This window comes from Erithacus rubecula, assembly GCF_903797595.1.
Source record: "Erithacus rubecula genome assembly, contig: SUPER_Z_unloc_1, whole genome shotgun sequence".
In the NCBI taxonomy this organism is placed as follows: domain Eukaryota; kingdom Metazoa; phylum Chordata; class Aves; order Passeriformes; family Muscicapidae; genus Erithacus; species Erithacus rubecula.
Window position 1 is genome coordinate 1455821 of NW_027635590.1, and position 18030 is coordinate 1473850.

Here is an 18030-nt window from a genome sequence, read left to right on the forward strand (position 1 = left end):
AAGAAATTATCTGTCAGAATATGTTTTCTATCTCCACTAGGAGACTAAAAAAATCTGAAGGTTAGAAAATCTCACACTTCACCTTACATTACTATGATTTTCTGACCACTGTATGCTGTGTAGGTCCCATACATGGGGTTTTTTTATCATCAGTCAAAGTCAGAAATCATTACTCCCTATAATTGAGGAGGTAGAGCTAATCTTTGTTTCTGGGATGTGACAAGGGGACTGGGGCAAAGGCAGAAATCCTCATATGAGAATTATTGCAGAGCACAGAGATTTAATCTACAACAGGCAAAAGAGTCTGAAGCAAACAAAGCAGGCAGAGGCAGGCTTCAACATTAGAATCCCTACAAAGTCATGAGATTATTCAGGTGGGAAAGAACCACAAGAGATCACCCTGTCCAACTCATCACTCAAAGCAGAGCAAGCCTAAAGGGTTCTGCCCTGAAGGCTTACTTTATTTATGAGGGATTTTTCAACTGGGTTACTTTACATTTTTAAGACCAGCAGTAATAAGACTTACAGCATAATGCTATTCCAACAGTTTAATTCTTTTCAACGAAGAACCAGGCTTACACTGCCAGCTAAAACACTGAAGTTGCATCTGCTTCTGTCTCCTGCAGCCAGCATACCCCACCAGTCAGAGAAGAAAAACAGGACACACAAGTATTCACAGATCAAACACCTGCACAAGTGCCATGGAATAAATGAACCTCTATTAGGAAAGACAGATCTCCTTTAAGATTAGGAAACAAAACATCTAACACACTTCAGAGTTATTAGTCATGTCCTGCAACACTGGCACACTGCAATTTTATACTGCTTATTTTGCTTATTTTACTACCAAGACTGACATTTTAATTATACTTTTTGTGTTTTCCTCCACTCCGGGTTTGAGGTGATTGGAAGCTTTTTTTTTTTTGACCAGAAATCACCAGACTGACACAGATCATAAAGAGAGGGAAACATAATTCTTTCTTTCGCTTGGTGTCCAAAATTACTCCCTCATTATTTCGAAAAACAGTTAACACAAAGGAAAAATCCCCTCCCCCCATTTGGCAACATATGCCCAAGCAGCAAATCAAGTGACAGCAGCTGCACACACTTGAGACAAAGACTACAATGTGTATCATGCAGCAGTAATTTCTCCTAGTCACAAGGGCAGTTTTATTTCCAAATGCAGCTGAAATGCCATCCATGCTGTCTTCTGCTCTGAGCCTGTCAAGAGCTGCTAGGTGCAGCATGTGCTCTGTACTGCTCTCCTTGGCAAATGTTGACACATAACACTCACCAATCCTTTGTATAAAACTGTACTAGAACACAAAACAGAAAGCAGACTTGGCACAGAACTTGACGTTTCTTCTTCTCCATTTACCCGAAGTATTCTAGGAGGAAAATTATCCATAAAAGATGCTGCCAGACAAGACCACCGCCCAAGAAAGCCACCTAAAAACTTCCAACCTAAACAACATTCTCTCACTGCAAATCCCAAAACCACTTTTCAGCACTGAGGCAGAAAGAGCAGCCTGCTTCACCTTTCCTGGAACTGTATATCTTATTATAAGTGGATTTACAATGTTGAACTGTCAGGACTCCCCAGCTGACTGTTACTGTTTCCATATATACTAAAATTCAGTAAATCTCAGCCTAGATATAGCAGCTGGCCAGTGCCTGAATATCTATTTTTTCTATACTTAATAAAAGCTATAAATTCTCCACTTCTTGGAAGTCTCAAGTATTTCTACTTGTTTCAAAAAAACCTAGTGCTCGAATACCCAAATTGTATGATTGTTGATTCTATTATAAAGTATTTTATATAACATATAACACATATTATACTTACTGTAAATGTCTGAACTCCTTCTGACAATCCCTATTTCAGAGAATTATTTTTACTGCATGCAGTGCCCTTTCCACAGCTTTCATTTAGTGCACTTCCAAGGTAAATGGCTAAACGTGTTCAACTTGTCTCCAAACTGATTTTTCATGTTACTGACTGACAGACACTGGACAGGAAGCAGAAGATAATGGACAGCATCCATTGTCTACCAATGCATCCCTCCTAGAAGTCTCATCTAGTCAGATTTTCCAGGATCTAATGCTGGACTTGCCACATCTACCCTGGACACAATTAGAGTAATGGCTGAAATTTTCTAAGCACAGCTAAAGACAGGCTGACCTCTGGATCAGGACAATTTAATCTGGCTCCCTGCTCTGCCAAATTGAGCCACCTTTCCCACAGATCCTATCCGTCAAAATGAAAACAGAGCTACCAGAAACCCCCAGAAGGCAGTATTCAGATTCCAAATTAATGTCTAAATCAGCTGCATTTGTCAGGATTATTGTAAAGACTTGAAGCATATCTCTTGACAGAATGCAAGATACACATTCTGAGTGAGGCTACGTGAGCTCCCACAAACTACTGACTCCTGCTCTATTCAAGCCTGTTCTATTGCATCCCATGCACATATGATACTATTTTCTATTTTTGCAGATGCAGTAGTAGTATTTTGAGGCATCAGTAACATCAAGCAGAAGAAACTTTAACAAATAAATTGAAGTGCAGGTATCCAAATAAGTCAATGAGGATTTAGAGAACACTTGCAGGGGGTCTTCTTAGCAGGTTGTTATTTAAAAGTCTGAAGACAGAGAAAAAGAGTACAGCTCAGTTACCAGACAAGTTGACAAATTAAAACCATAACTCTAGCTAGAAAGTTAATTAGCAGATACAAGATCAAAAACCCAATAATCACTCCACCCCCCAGAAAATTAAATACAAGCTGAGATTGTGGTTGGTTTATCCCTCCATTATATATTAACTAAGTTGCAAGCTTCACTGTTGATGCATAGTCTTTGTTCTTCTACAGTCTTAAAAAAATAGTCTGACAAATATCATCATATTAAATACCAGTTTAAATGGGTACTTGCATATACAAAAGCATGATTTGCATATGCAGCCACAGGAAGAAACCAAAGAACACACCTAACTGCATAATTTCACAGGTACTTCTATCTGACTAAACCAAACAATTTAAAGGGAATGAAAAAGAAGGAAACAAATGAGAACTCATGACACTGAAAAAATAGGGATAATCCCTTTTTTGAATTGAAAGGAAACACAGAAGATCAAGCTATCTTTCAAACAGCAACGTCAGCACAGAACTGTTAGCTATTTCACTAATTTAGTGGCTACTGTGATTAAGGACACATATTCTAGAAGAATCCAAGAGGAATTATAATAAACAACATGTAGCAAAAAAGCTAAAAGATGTCTCCTGCCCACCAGGCCTTTGGGGAATTCATTACGGGAGATTTATCTTAAAGATTTATTTTTATTAAATAATATATATTATTATATTACCAATATTTAGATAATAGAATGGTTTGGGTTGGAAGGAACGACCCTCTAGTCCCAGCCTCCTTGCCATGGGCAGGCACAAATTTAAATAACTATATAAAGGCAGACCATATATTCCTCTTTCAACATTTGTGGGTACATTAAGTGCACCAGTATCTCAGATGGGAGCATGTGTCTGTCAGCAAAGATACAGAAGGCAAGGGCACTTAAAAACTATGAATATATCTCTGAGAACATCACAGTTAAAACATTTAACACAATGTAATGAAAATACTTTATCTGCTCTGAGAATTTGTACTCACAAAAGTCCAGTCCCTAGCTACAGTAGAAGTCACAATATTATCACAGAATGGCTTGGGTTGGAAAGGACTTTAAAAATCATATCATTCCAGCCCTTCTGCTATGGACAGGGCATCCACAACTTCACTGGGTAATGTGTGCCAGTGCCTTACCACCTTCACAGTAAAGAACTTCTTCCTAAAATGTAATGTAAATCTACTCTTATTTCAAAGCCATTCTCCCTTGCCCTGTCTTTACTTGCCCTTGTAAAAAGTCCCTCTCCAGATTTCTTGTAGGCTTCCTTCAGATAGTGCAAAGCTCCCTTTAGGTCACCCCAAAGCCATCTCTTCTCCAGGGTGATCAATCTCAGCTCTGCCTTTGCTCATGTGAGAGGTGCTCTATTCATCTAATTGTTACAACAATGGTGGCCAACAATGATTAACAATATTATACAGGGGGAGATGTGTTGTTTTGTTTGGTTGGTGTTGTGTTGTGTTGTATAGGCTGGGAGTTTTTGTAGGGATATGCTTCGGGGTTTTTTTGCAGCATGATTTTTGACAAATTCCAAATTTCTCTCTTTGACCTCAAGCAACCTCCAGATCTCATGTCCCAAACATGCCTTAAACAGATGTTTCTTAAAAAAAAAAAACCCTATATTTTCATGTAATATTCAGGCAACTACAAAACAGAAATATGACTGATGTTGAAGCCTGGACAAAGCTCAGCCTGCATACAGCAAGACTGTGAAGTTTGGTCTTGACTTGTTTTCCATATTAACAAAGACTTTTACTTAGGTTTTCTTCCATGAAGCACAGAATTCAATAATCTGTTGGGTAATCCTCTCTGTAGCCTATGTACCTTTTCACAGCCTTGAAAAACTTGCTAACAGAGTGATCTGTACATGGTCAGACTCCTTAAGGTAATTGAGAAAAAAATCAAGAACTTTCAACAGCTTGCTAACAAGTCAGAAATTAAGAGTATGATTCTAGAGGACTACCCTACAGATAAAGTGTGTACAAAACCTTTCCTTCTGGTCCTAAATTTAAGTATTGAAAAGACCAGCAGTAGCTCTGCCCCTGGAAGGAATCACAGGCCTCATTAATAGCAGTGACTTCCAGAGACTGACACACCTCTTCTAAAAGGTAATAGAAACATGAATTGGGAAACGTGGAGCCTAAATTTCTCAGAGAGCTGTGAACTGGTATTGAGGTGCTGGGAAAAAAAAAAAAAAAAAAAAGCCTAAAAAAACTTTAAAAAAAATTGTATCCCATGTAATGTCATTAGCAGAATATATTTTGTAAAACAATTTTCCACACTTCCTGGACAATGCACAACTACTCCAAAACCACACCTTATGTCTGTTTCCTTGTAAATAGACTGTTTAACTAACATTTACAAAACCAGTGACCTATTCAGGAAGATCTGCAGCACAGTCCTTTCCTTTCTCTTGCTAGAATCCATGATTTTGCTGGTTCAACTGGCTCAGTCCCATATCACTTCCTCCACTTCCAAACAGTGCCTAGCATACTGTTAGTTAAGGAAACAACCACACTGACACAGGGCAGAAAAGGAGTGAAAATTCAAACCATACTCTCTGCCACCAGGCAGCGGCTGGCACAAGCAAGGACATATACAAAGGTGTTTAGAGACACAAACATCTCTCCTCTCTCCTATCCCACTGTCAGTGAGGCTGGTGAGCAAAGAGTCTGGTAAAAGCAGACATTCCTTCAGTGATCCAAGCAAATACAGTGGTAAACCGGCCACAAGGTTAGATTGTGAACTAAGAGATTTCATGCTGACTTGATGTCTAAAAAGAGAAACATGGCTTCATCTTTTTAATTTCTAGATCCTTTCTCCTCATTAATCAGACTAAAATACCTACATGAGTTTTCATACAGTACTTGTGGTGACAATTTTTTTAATTAGAGATAGAATACCTTAGAATCACAACAAACTGCATAACTTTATTCAACTTACAGAAGATTTTACTTCCATGTGTACATTTACAGCAATCCTAATGTAACAGTTGGTGTGCAAGTTTACCTAAACTTGGATATGTAAAATAGTGTAATGCAGACCTCTTTCCTCATCTGGACAGTTTTAAAGAAAAGTCTGCAAGTAATATGTGCATTATCATGCAGTAGTAAGAAAACTGCATTTATGGTGACCCCACAGTTGTAGCAGAATCCTGTAGTGCTGTTTAGATATGCTTGGAGTCTTGGTGCTTCTGTGTTGACATGCAAAGTTACCCAAACCAGCTCCTGCACATACCCACGTGAAAATTCAGACATCATCTACAGAAACAAGTAAAATTCATTCCTTATTACTGATTCTCACCATTATCATCACTCAGCCCTGTTTTAGTGCCCTCACAGTATCACTCCCCTATTGGTCACTGTTGACCAGCCATGTCCAGCTGTGTCCACATGCACTTGATCTGAACAGAGCCCTATTAATTCTTTCCTGCTGCAGAATTATGAATTAGAGACTATCATCAGACTAACTCCACATTCACTTACAGCACAAATTCATCTACAGAATGGGGGAATGCACTCCAGCATGACAGAGCAAGATCCTGCAGAACTGTCCTTACTGAAATGTGCTATTTTCATATCACGTGAGTCTGCTGCCAACACAGACTTCAGGGCATCAGTTACATGAAGACTTAGGATCCATGAGATCTCTGAGGACCTGCAGGAACTTGTGTCAGGGGAGGTTTAGGTTCTGTATTAAACAAGGCTCTTCAGGCAGGGTGGCTGGGAACTGGAACAGTTCCTCAAGGAATCTGCCACAGCAAGGTGCCGGACAGAGCTCAAGAAGTGTTTGGACAATGCTCTCAGGCACATGGTGTGACTCTTGGAGATGGTGCTGTGCAGGGCCAGGAGCTGGGCTCAGTGATCCTTGTGCATCCCTTCCAGATCAGCATTTTGTGTGGTTCTGCAGATTAAACCACTCTTCTGCTCAAAGCAGGCATTACATCAAAGGTAGACCATGTTGTGCAGGACCTTGCCCACACCAGTTTTAGAAGTCTCCAGAGACAGAATGTCCACACCCTGTTTCTCAGCAATACATACATTTATGTATATGAAATAACAAATAATAATGGTAACTATATAGTATATATTTATAATATTTTGTCCATTTACATGTTTATATGTACATACAATGTAGATTTCTGAACTTTATAAATAATTTCAACATATGTAACAAGAAAATCTAAATTCACTTAAATAAACTTGTAAATAAACAGTTTGAGCTCAGACAACAGATGTGTACACCAGAGAGATATAAGACACAGATTGAAGGATGTGATTAAGTAGGTATTTGGAATCCATTTGTGGATGTTATGGTTCCCATAAGATGGAACACATGTAAGTGCTACATTGGTGGACTGCCCTGGACTCATTTCAAAAATTGAGAAAAATCCTTTCACAGGCAATACAGGTATCTACCATATATCTTTAGCTCTTATTTAAACTCAAAACCTGTTAGGCTATAAACTTACTGCAGACATTTTGACCATTTTCACCTGTCTTCTTCTGCCACTCATGAAACCTAAAAATGAATGTAGTGTTCAAGCTAAGTTTTTTTGTTTCACAATCTGATTTTGCCTATCCAACTTTGTCCATATACAGATTGTTATTACCTTATGAGGTTCGACGATATAAACAGTATATTTTCTCCTTGTCTCCTACCCTTAATGGTTTTATCATCCTGAATACATTAACATAAAAACACAATGACAAAAGAAGTGCAATTATAGGGACATAGTTACTATTTATTATTAATGTATTTATTATATTAATAGTATTATTTGTTCCTTTAGCACTTTTGGTAAGCTATTGCTTGTCCACAGATGAAAACTTAATTTTTACAAGGAATCCTGCAGGGTATTCCTATGTGGCAAAGCAATCTACAGAGGAAAGAGTGATGCAGTAATGTTCTTGCTCACTGGAGGCCAAGTGGGAGCAATTCATACTGATTAGATACACAAATTGTGTGGAAAGGGGTGGAAACTGGACCAAGGTCCACCACCCTGCCACATTCCCTTATGGTCATTCACACTTAGGTATTAGCCTTTTTACAGAATAAGGCCACATAAAAGCTGTTCAGTTACACTCTGCCAGTAAATAGTTCAATAAGCATATTTTAGTTCAGAACAACAAGTCCATCCCCTTGTTTGAACACAGTAGTTGAGGAACTTTTTTACAAAGGGGTTGAGATGCTTACTGCAAAGATACACACGTAATACACTCTTCCAGAAGTCTACCACTCCCTCCTTAAATCTCCACATCTTCCAACTGCTTCATACTCATTCCTGATAGTCTCTCTCTGCTTGGATCTCTTTGTGCCCAAAACACTGACAATTTGGACAGCTTCCAAAGCCGAGAGAGTTCCAAGTTGTGAGTACAGTGCAGATGCCAGACATACTTCTAACTGAACAGCCTACCACTGTAGGCTGTCATTCCAAAAAAGCCCTGAAGTCACTGGGGCTCCAAAGACCCACATCCTATCAGAATATCCTCCTGTTCATAAGACTGCTTCAAGTCTCTTAAGCATGAGACTGACATACGTGAAAAAATTGCAATTCTATCTGCATTACAGCTGCCCAATAACAACACAGATACATAGAAAAAATACAACTTGCTGCCTTTATGTATGGCCTTGCTTAAGAAATTAATGCAAGATCAGCACCAATGAGTATTTTTTTCTTCTTTTACTCAAAGACAAAGCCATATACCAAAGGGAACCACATGCAGAGAGGAAGACTGTTTCAGAGTGGAACCAACTGTTTGGAGAAGCAGCTTGACACTCTGCTGCAATAGATTAAACATGGGAATAAGACATTGAGGTACATTTGTAGTCTGGGATCTCTAGAAATAATATTTTCTGATATAAATAACCTCAGCATAGCTTAGACATCTTTCAAGTGTTTTCTCAGTGCACCTTGACATACCAGCTGCAAGATTGTGTCAAATGCACATGACTTGTTCTCAGTTTAAAGATCAAATAAAATATACTTTCCGTATACAGAAATAAGACAAGCATCTGCTCAACCCCAACAGAGTATTTTAATAATATAAAGATATTAATCATGTTCTATGGAGTTTAATCACTTTTATGCAAGATGTTAGAATTTCAAAAAGCTAGACTACTTCACTAGTCTAGTACAAAGGCATTTCTTTCTTACACATAAATACTGTTTTCAGAATTTGTACATCAAGTCAGCAACTCTGCCATTCTGAACAGTTGCCCAGTTGGTTGAACAGTTGCCTGCTTGATTGCGGCTGCCACACAATATTCACATGATTTTGCACTAGATCCACTCTGACTGTGCAGAATCAAGTTATCCTCTACTGTATCAGATATGTCCAGTCCTGTCATTGAAAATTTTATACTATTTGAAAGTAGCCAAGTGCCTGCTTGACAAAGATAGCTTGAATTGTTAGGCTGTAGGTTGAACTTTATTTGAACTATAAGGTTATGTTGTGTAAGTTGGACAGATATTATAGTAAAGCCTGGAGCTAACAATATGTACATTAATAATAATTAAACTGGACAAAGCTAGCGTTTTAAATATTACTTAAAAATAATGGATCACAGCTTATGGACCTCAACAACCATATTACAACATGGACTGCAGATCCCAAGTTCTTCAGCTGCAAAACCTCACAGAGAAATGGTTAGGGCCAAATACATAATAGGTGAAAACATATCTGAAGCATCCTTTCACACAGACACTTCCCTCTCAGTTATTACTTTATGGATTTACACATACCACAAAGCCAGATAGAGGACAATCACTCAGGAAGACTTCAGCTTACTTCTTTTGATCTTCATTCACAAGTGGTTTGCCTATTGAATTGGTCCTGAACCAAGTCTTGCGTTTATTCTTACACAAATAGAGGAGATGCCAGATTGATCCAGAATACAACCACATGTTGTTTTAACTTGCCCACACTCCCTAGCTTCTCTGCGGCAAGCAAATAAATTAAGCTCTCACAAGCCAGCACTGAAGATGAAAACTGGTAATTTCTTTATCCACCATACTGGAGGACCTGAACGGCTTCAGCCATGAATTCTAACACGCCCTGCTCTCCCTTATCTGAAGGTTAAAGTCCCCAAATCCACCTAATTGTATTACCTAAATAATAATAATAATTTTAAAAATCCACCCAATAATTGAATTCAAAGACATCTGGAAATGATGACTCTCATTGGGTATCTGCTGTAGAGATTAGTCACCTCACTACTAAAAGGTGCAGGGTTTGTCTGCTTCAGCTTTAGATGATATTTCTACTGCTACACATCAAAACTTTCTGAATCCCACATACATTACATCCCTGTGATTACTCTACCAGCCTTTGTCTAAAACCTTACAAAATATATTCATGTCTGCCACCGCTTTAAATCTCCATCCCCTTTATTCCCTGAATCAGCTAATTCACAATTTTCCTCTGGGAATTTCAGCTAACCAATCTGCCACCATCCGTACTTTGCCATTTGCCCTTTATAAGTAACCACACCAAACAAGCACCTTCCTGAATCTCCTTCCCATTGCAGTAACTCTTTCAAGTATGACACACAATTGAGCTTTTCAGCCAACTCTTTACTTGTGACAAACCACAGGAGATGGAAAATTGCTCACTGAACCTGTTGAAACCCCTACTTCCCACTTCTCCATCAACACAAAGGAAAGCAGCATTCTATCCTTGTAAATGAAATTGGAAAAAGAACCCAACAAAACACTGAAACAGCAATACTGGAATGAAACACAAACATTTAACAGGCAGTATTGGATCACTAAATACTAACATATCTTTATGAAGACAGAACTATATGACATTTAGTTTTTTGTTGGGGTTGGTTTTTTTCATTCCTAAAGTGTTTTCTTATGCTATGTTACACACAGAATTTTTTATAATGTTTTTACCATGTCTGTGAATTCTTCTGAACAGCAGGCCTCTAGCTTTAGGGGGTTTTATTCCATCTTAACTGTCTTCCTTATAAAATCTTTCTTAGAGAAGTTTATTTTCTCTTGCTTTGTTCGCTACTGAACTATAGACACTTGGTTAACTAAATTCCTTATTTTTTTTCCTCAGTGAACTACAGGTGTAGAAGAGAAGCAGTTCTCTGCTGGCCCACTATGACCCCTGCTTACCAAGTTCACCTGTCAAACTCTACATTTCAGGGCCGTGAAATAAGAGGTTTCACATCCATTGCTGGGATAAAATAACAATTGAACAAAAGGCAAGCTATGTTGCCTCTCACACATAAATGCTGTTGCAAGCAGGCACAGATGGCTTTTTGAGGCACAGGGACAATTTCATTTCTCAGATATATTCAGATTTCTTGTTTGTCACATATAGTTCTCAATAATTGGGGAAAAAACCCGAATGTGACAGAATTTTTGGCTACAAGTTTTAGAACCTGCAACAAGGGCTTGGAAGCAGCATACAGATTTATGACCATTACAAAGCAGCAGGTTACCTAGCAACAAATATGCATTTTCTGATTTGAAAATTGCTTCAGTAGGGTCTAAAATGGAACAATGACTTTTTTTTTTTTTTTTTTTTTAAGGGTAAAAGAAAGATACATTTTGCTCCAAGCAGTTATTTCTGGTGAAAGGTGTTCCCTAAAAGAAGATACCTGGTATCAACCTAGGAAATTTAAACACTGATTAGATTGTAACACACACTATAAAACACAGTGAGATGCTACCTTTCAATCAATCACTTCCACAAAAGAAGTTCCTTCCAGTCAGGAACCCCTACTAAAACAGGAGAATAAATACTAGACTTTTCATCCTACATCATCACTGTCAGAAACAGATTTCTTTGGAATTCCACCTGAACAGATATAATTTATCAAGCTGTCATGGAAGTGTGGCAATGCAATAATATTACATATTTAAACATGTACACACAGATCATCTAGACTGATAACATCCAGCACATACTTGAAATTCCTGTGATGTGACTATTATCCTGGAGTTGAAAATGCCAGTTAACAAAATAGAGAAACATTGATTTCCAATACATGAGAAAAACTAAACAATGTTCACAAGACCAACAGAGGTGGGAGGATGTGCTGTGTTTAAAAAACAATTAATGCTATTCCCTCTCTTCCTTGAGCTCCCAAGTCAAGCACTTTCCAGTGTTGTGTCTAGAATGTTTCATTAAAATTTTAAGAGAATGACCAGTAAAAGACAGGATAATATTTGCAACTGGGCAAGTATCTATAGAGTTTGCTTCAGCTACATGCCAGTTGGAAACACAGCACCATGGAAGTTGCTTGCCATTGTAACAGAGGACCTCCAACCACCTCACCTTTGACACTGAATTATGAGGCAAAGAAGTTTATAGATAAACGAAAAACAAATTGTCTCCGTAAAATGAGTTAATTTTTTTATATATGGCTGGCCCATACCACATGCAGTGACCTCAACTTAGGGTCACAAGCACAAGGCTTTCCAAGGGCCTCTAGCGTTCCTCAAGCATCCCCCGAAGGACTCACACCCTGTTCTGCGGGGGCATCCAAGAGCCTTGGTACCATCGTGAGGCTGGCAGCGAGCTGCGCCTCGAAGCAGGGCAAGACACGGCTGTGAACCTGCCCCAAAAGAAGGAAGTTGAGCTTGAAAGCCAAAAGGACAGGGCACCATCACTTCACGTGGTACTCCTGCATGTCCTGAAATATCAAAAAGGACCGCGCCATGCAACGAAGGATGGCTGAGAACAGCGACAACCCCAGATGCACAGTAGCTGGTCCCCTCGCCAAAAATCCTTCCAGGGGCTGACGTAGCCCCAGCCCCTAATAGCCTACAAGGGCGGGAACAGAAACACAACACTTACTTTATCTTTCGTGGCAGAAGGGGCAGCAGCCGTCGAGTGCTTGGAGCCCTTGCTGAGCTTCTTGCCCGCGCCGTCGCTGCCTCCAGCGCCGCTCTCCACCTTGATCAGCCGGTGCTTGGGGGAGATGTACTTCACGTCGGGCGGCGTCGCCGGGCGGCGCTCGCTGTGGCTGCGGAAGAGGTGCGGGGAGCCCGTGGTGGGAGGCGTGGCGCAGCACGACGAGGAGGAGGAGGAGGAGGAAGCCTTGAGGGCTGCCTCACCCAGGTCCTCGGGCGCCGAGTAGTCCGGGCGGCACATGGCGCGCAGCTTGCGCAGGGACGAGCCGGGCCCGCTGTAGGGGTCCTCGAAGTCGCGGTCCTTCTGGGCGCGGTATGCGCGGAGCAGGTCGCTGGTGTCGTCGCGCAGCCGGCGGCGCGAGAAGCCGGGCGAGGTGTGGTGGTGGAGGTGGAGGAGCGGCGGCCCCTCGGGGCGGGGCGCGCTGCCGGCACCGTTGCGCTTCTCCCGGTAGTCGGGCCGCGGGGGCTGCGGAGGGCTCTTGGTCTTGCTATTGCCCAGGCTGAAGTACTTGTTCAGCCATTTGGCCATCGTCTCTCCCGGTGGCGGCCTCAGCACCGCAGCGCGCTGCCCCCGGCGCCCCGCGCCCCAGCCCCGCTCGCCGCCCGCATGGAGGAGCGGGTCGGCGGGGCGGGCCGGGCGCCCCGCTCCGCGCACTCGCCGCTCTCCCGCTGCCAGCGGCTGGAAGGGCCGCGCCGAGCCCCTCGGCTTCCCGGCGGGAGGGAGGGAGCCGCTCCGGGCCCGAGCCAGGCGCCCGCCGCAGCTCCGCGCCCGCCCCCGCGGCTCCGGGTCTGCCGCGACCTCAGCCCCGCTGCTCCGCGCTGGCAGCGCAGCCCAGCCTGACCTCAGCACGCACCGGAGAGGCGGGGGACGCATCTGCATGCGGGCCCGCCCACCGCCGCGGCCGGGCGGGGCCGCGCCAGGTGCCGGGGCGGCGCGGAGCGGAGGGGCCGGCCCTGCGCGGCGGGGGCGGTGCCGGTGCCGGTGCCGGTGTCGGTGCCGGTGCCGGTGCCGGTGTAGGTGTCGGTATACCCCCAGGTGTAGCCGCGCTTCGCGTTCCGGCGCGACGGGATCCGCCGGGGCTTCCCCGCTGCGCTCTCGAAGGGACGGGGGAGCGGAGCCGCCACCGCGAGGATGAGGGAGGTTCCCTTCCGTTCCTTTCCTAGGTGCCCCTGCCTGTCGTCCGCAGTGGCCGTGGTACCTGCGGCCACCATCTGCACAGTTCGAACTCTGGATTCTCTACTACCGCTACATTTGTGTCCCCATTCCCATCCGTGGTGGAGTAGGAGGGTTACAGCTGTCGGCTAAAAAGGCTATTTTTGGCTAGGGCTGATGTTAAACAAACAGGATGGTGCTTCTTTCTTTCTTTCTTTCTTTCTTTCTTTCTTTCTTTCTTTCTTTCTTTCTTTCTTTCTTTCTTTCTTTCTTTCTTTCTTTCTTTCTTTCTTCTTTCTTTCTTTCTTTCTTTCTTTCTTTCTTTCTTTCTTTCTTTCTTTCTTTCTTTCTTTCTTTCTTTCTTTCTTTCTTTCTTTCTTTCTTTCTTTCTTTCTTTCTTTCTTTCTTTCTTTCTTTCTTTCTTTCTTTCTTTCTTTGTGTTTCTTGGTAAGGGCTGCAGTAAATCAGGTGCAGAAATGATACTTGTGTGAATCATGCTGTTCAGCTTTTATGTTACCAGAAGGATTTGTCATCTGGGCCACCACAGCTGCAGCCACTTACTATTGCTCTTTTAATCTTTCTCCTCTTGCCAGAAGGTAAACATATACAGCAGCAGGTTTTCCCAAGTACTGTCTGTCCAGCTGTGATAGTCTCACCTGTATATTTAGTGCTCATACCAGTGCTGATATGGTCTGATATTAGGGAATGGTGAAGGGATTGAATGGATCTACAGGTGGGGATAGGAATACCTGCACACTAATCTCTCCTGGCTCATCTCTGGCCTCTACCACAGTATAAAAGTTAAACAAACAAAATAACTACTCAGATGATAGCTTGATCAGTGGTGCTTCAATTGTGCATTATGATCAGTGACAGGAGACATTTGTTGCAGTTTTGTTCTGTCTACACTGCATAGTGCAATGCAGTTTCAAATGAAAAGTTAGAGAACACTTCACAATTGCAGTTTCAGAAACCTTCCACTAATCAGAATTCAGACCTACCAATAAAAGAAATCAAAAGTTTTTCATTCTCCCAATGCAAATCTGTGACAGTTTTCCAGAGCTTTACCTTCAGGAGAGGCATCATTTCCCCATTACTTTATCAAGTCCATCAATGCAGAGAGATGAGCAAGAAAGGGAACCCTTTTCATATAGTTCAAAAATCTTCACAAGCACATTGCAGTTTCACTAGGAGCTGTGAACATGTTCCTAATACAATGTGCTGGTTTTGGCTTGGATACAGTTAATTTTCTTCACAATAGCTATTATGTGGCTAATTATGCTGAAAACAGAGTTATTAATAGAGAGGGGTTTTTTACTACTGATGAGCAGTGCTTACACAGACCCAAGGCCTTGTCTTCTCACACTGCCCCAGCAGCAAACAGACGGGGTGTGCACAAAAGCTTGGGATGGCACAACCCAGGAGAGCTGACCTCAACCAACCAGAAGGATATTCCGCATCATATGGCATCATGCTCCGCCTGTAAAACTGGGGGGAGAAGGAAGGAGGGGGATATTCAGAGTGCTAAGGTCTGCCTTCTCTAACATGCTTTCTGCACAGAAGTGTGACCCAAAATTAGACTTGAGATGCTAGTCTCCTGTCCGTGCTCAGCATATTTATCCTGTCTGACTACAGGGGTTTTTTTATCAGAGCAGCTTCTCAGCCTGAGCCTGAGCAGTGTCCTGTCTCTTGACTGGCTAGTACCTTGTTCTCTCAGGGGTTTCAAGACTCCCAGTAGCTGCTGATTCAGGAATAGTACATTCTAGGCCCTTAGTACGAGGGTGATTTTTGCCCTGAAGCAAGATGCGTCTCAATTTCTTTAATACTCAAAGGATCTCATTACCCAGAAGTCTAGCAGCTCCCTAATTCCTGTTCTGCCAGTCATGGGAGGGGCAAGAAAAGCCCCAGGAGAGCTCCAAATTCAGCCTGATGCTGTCCCTTGTGGCTCAGTGAGGAACCACGTTCTTCTCCCTGCATGGACAGGCAGCTTGTGAGGTCACAAGCAAGAAAAGGCACATCGATGAAGGGAAGCTTCTCTAAAACTCCAGAATTTCTCTTAAGTTGCCTCCCAGTGGTGTAAGAGGATAAGAACTATAAGTGTACTGGATAACCCTAGGAAAACCCAAACGTGGATAAATGCCTATGAATGAGGACAGAATAATCTATAAAACAGGCATAGCAGAGAAGTAAAATCAAAAATCCCATTGTTTCTCTAATCTCAGAGATTGTTCCAATATAAATTTGCAAGGCCCAAAATACTGTGTGCAAGATGGTTTCCATTTCAGTCTGCTCATGCAGGGTACACCTACACCTGCAGGACTCCTAGTCTGTGCTCTGAGCCATTTTCACATGGGTTTTTGAAGGAAAAAGGCTGTGTCTTTTTCAGACCTTTGATCACATTTTTGAGTTCTGGTTGGCAAGTTTCCAGCAATTTTTTTTAACCAAATATAAGGATAAAAGGGTAGTGGTAAAAGTGGACTTTTTCTTTGAAATAAAAAATCCTAAAATGTTGTGATCTGAATAGAATATCTACTTCTTGGACCTGCACCTCTTGAAGTAGAAATAATTTACAGTTTGTTTCAACTTAGGGAATTAGTAAAAAAGAGACTCTTACCTTCTGATACAGGCATGTCATTACATACAAATCACTAATTTGTACTAAGTGTTCACACTCCTAATCATATTAATTTAATTAAATAATGAAGTTAAGTAGCATCTACTCTGGAATTTATAAGGTCTTATTTTCTCTCATGCTTCTGATTTCCATGTGTAATAAGGGTTGCAGTACATGCAGTGCATTTCAAATTAGGATAAAGAAGAAAAAGTAACAAGTAGTATGCAGAGCAAAGTACATTTTATATTAATAAACACTCAAGCAGTGCTGCCAAGTCTAAATTCAAAGTTATCTTGCAGAAAAACAAGTCCAAAATTTTAGTATTGATCAATCCTTCATACTGAGATACACACAAGAAAGGTAGAAAGCAGATAATGCTTCTGGTTCATATCACTTTAGGCTATGCAAAAAAAATCAAATGAATTCACCATGTTAAGAAAAGCCATCACAAAACAGAGAAATGTTCTCTTTCTTGAGGCACTTTTTCCTTGAGTAATGTCAGATAACTCAGAAAGGGTGTGTAGCACTCATAACACATTTGGATTCCTCCTATTTGTGTATGTTGTGTCACACAAATCATACCCAGGTAATGATTAGAGATCAAGTTGTTGTCCACAGGCGATAAAAATGCTGAATGTTTTCCTTCTTGTGCATATGTATGACTAAATGCAGTATTACTAGGAAGTTCTGATTTTTATACATTCCAGGGTGACATCTTCCTGCAATTAGTTCATCCCAAGTAAGGAGAAATTCTTATACTGTGAGCGTGTTAGTTATTTAAGTCCAGCTAATTTGTCCCATGTTCTCATGCTGCAGGGAAAAAAAAATCTAACCAGACACTCCTCTTGTATTTTACTTTTGTGATCATCTCTTTGCCTCCAAGAACAAGTTCACATGAATCATCTTTAGTTTTCTTAAACCACATGGGCTGTTCAAGTCAGATTTTGAAGGGTTTTATCACCTACAGATATCCTGCAGAATTTGCAAAATCAGCTTCATAAAGCCAGCTGGATTTAGAGCACAGGGTGTTTGCAGACATTCTATTTGTCATTTTCTTGCATTTTTTGGTTCCTCTCTGGAAAGCTTTGGCTCAAGTGATGACTCTGATCTGCATCATAGATTTGCTTTGAGCGTAGGTAGTGTGTAGTCATTGGAATTACATACTTCAATCCCAGCTATTCTTCAGACAATGACAAACTCTGGCAAAGATGTAGCTACAACAGCACAGGGTTGCTCCATCCTTGAGGATGATATGGAGGTGGATAAGCCTGATCAAAGGGAGAAAGGGAGCTGACATGTGGCCACTCAGTCATAAGAACAGCCCTTTGCCATATTAAATGTCATTAGTCATGCTAACCATATTGCCATGTATCAGGAACACAGGAAGGGGGCATCAGAAACTGCAGGGAAAGAACAGAACCCTAGATTCAATAGTTAGGGAAATTTTTTATGCAGCACAGGAAAAGATGCAAGATCCTGCTGGCAGTGTACTGTTGCATTTCTTTAGGCCCACTGTTCAGGAACTATTATCTTAAAATCATTACAGTTAAATTCCAGAACCTTCTGATAACTAAAAATCAAACTCATTTTTAAAAAAATTTCACATCATTCTGAACTTATTTCTAGTTTCTGTGGACTAAATAGGTTTTCTAATTAGGAAACACATTTGGTTTGAAGAGTTTCACATTGTATGGTTGGAATGTGGAAGTAGGAAT

General features: G+C 41.4%; 1 protein-coding gene across 1 annotated transcript in view; it reads right to left on the reverse strand.

Annotated features, from left to right (window-relative positions):
- SHB (SH2 domain containing adaptor protein B) overlaps window positions 1-13518 on the reverse strand; it is a 58228-nt gene extending 44710 nt beyond the window's left edge. The window contains exon 1 of the mRNA XM_079330836.1: window positions 12493-13518. Within this exon, the coding sequence (XP_079186962.1) occupies window positions 12493-13428 (936 nt within the window). The 5' untranslated portion in view covers window positions 13429-13518. The remainder of the gene's footprint in view (window positions 1-12492) is intronic.
- Between the last annotated feature and the right edge of the window lie 4512 nt (window positions 13519-18030).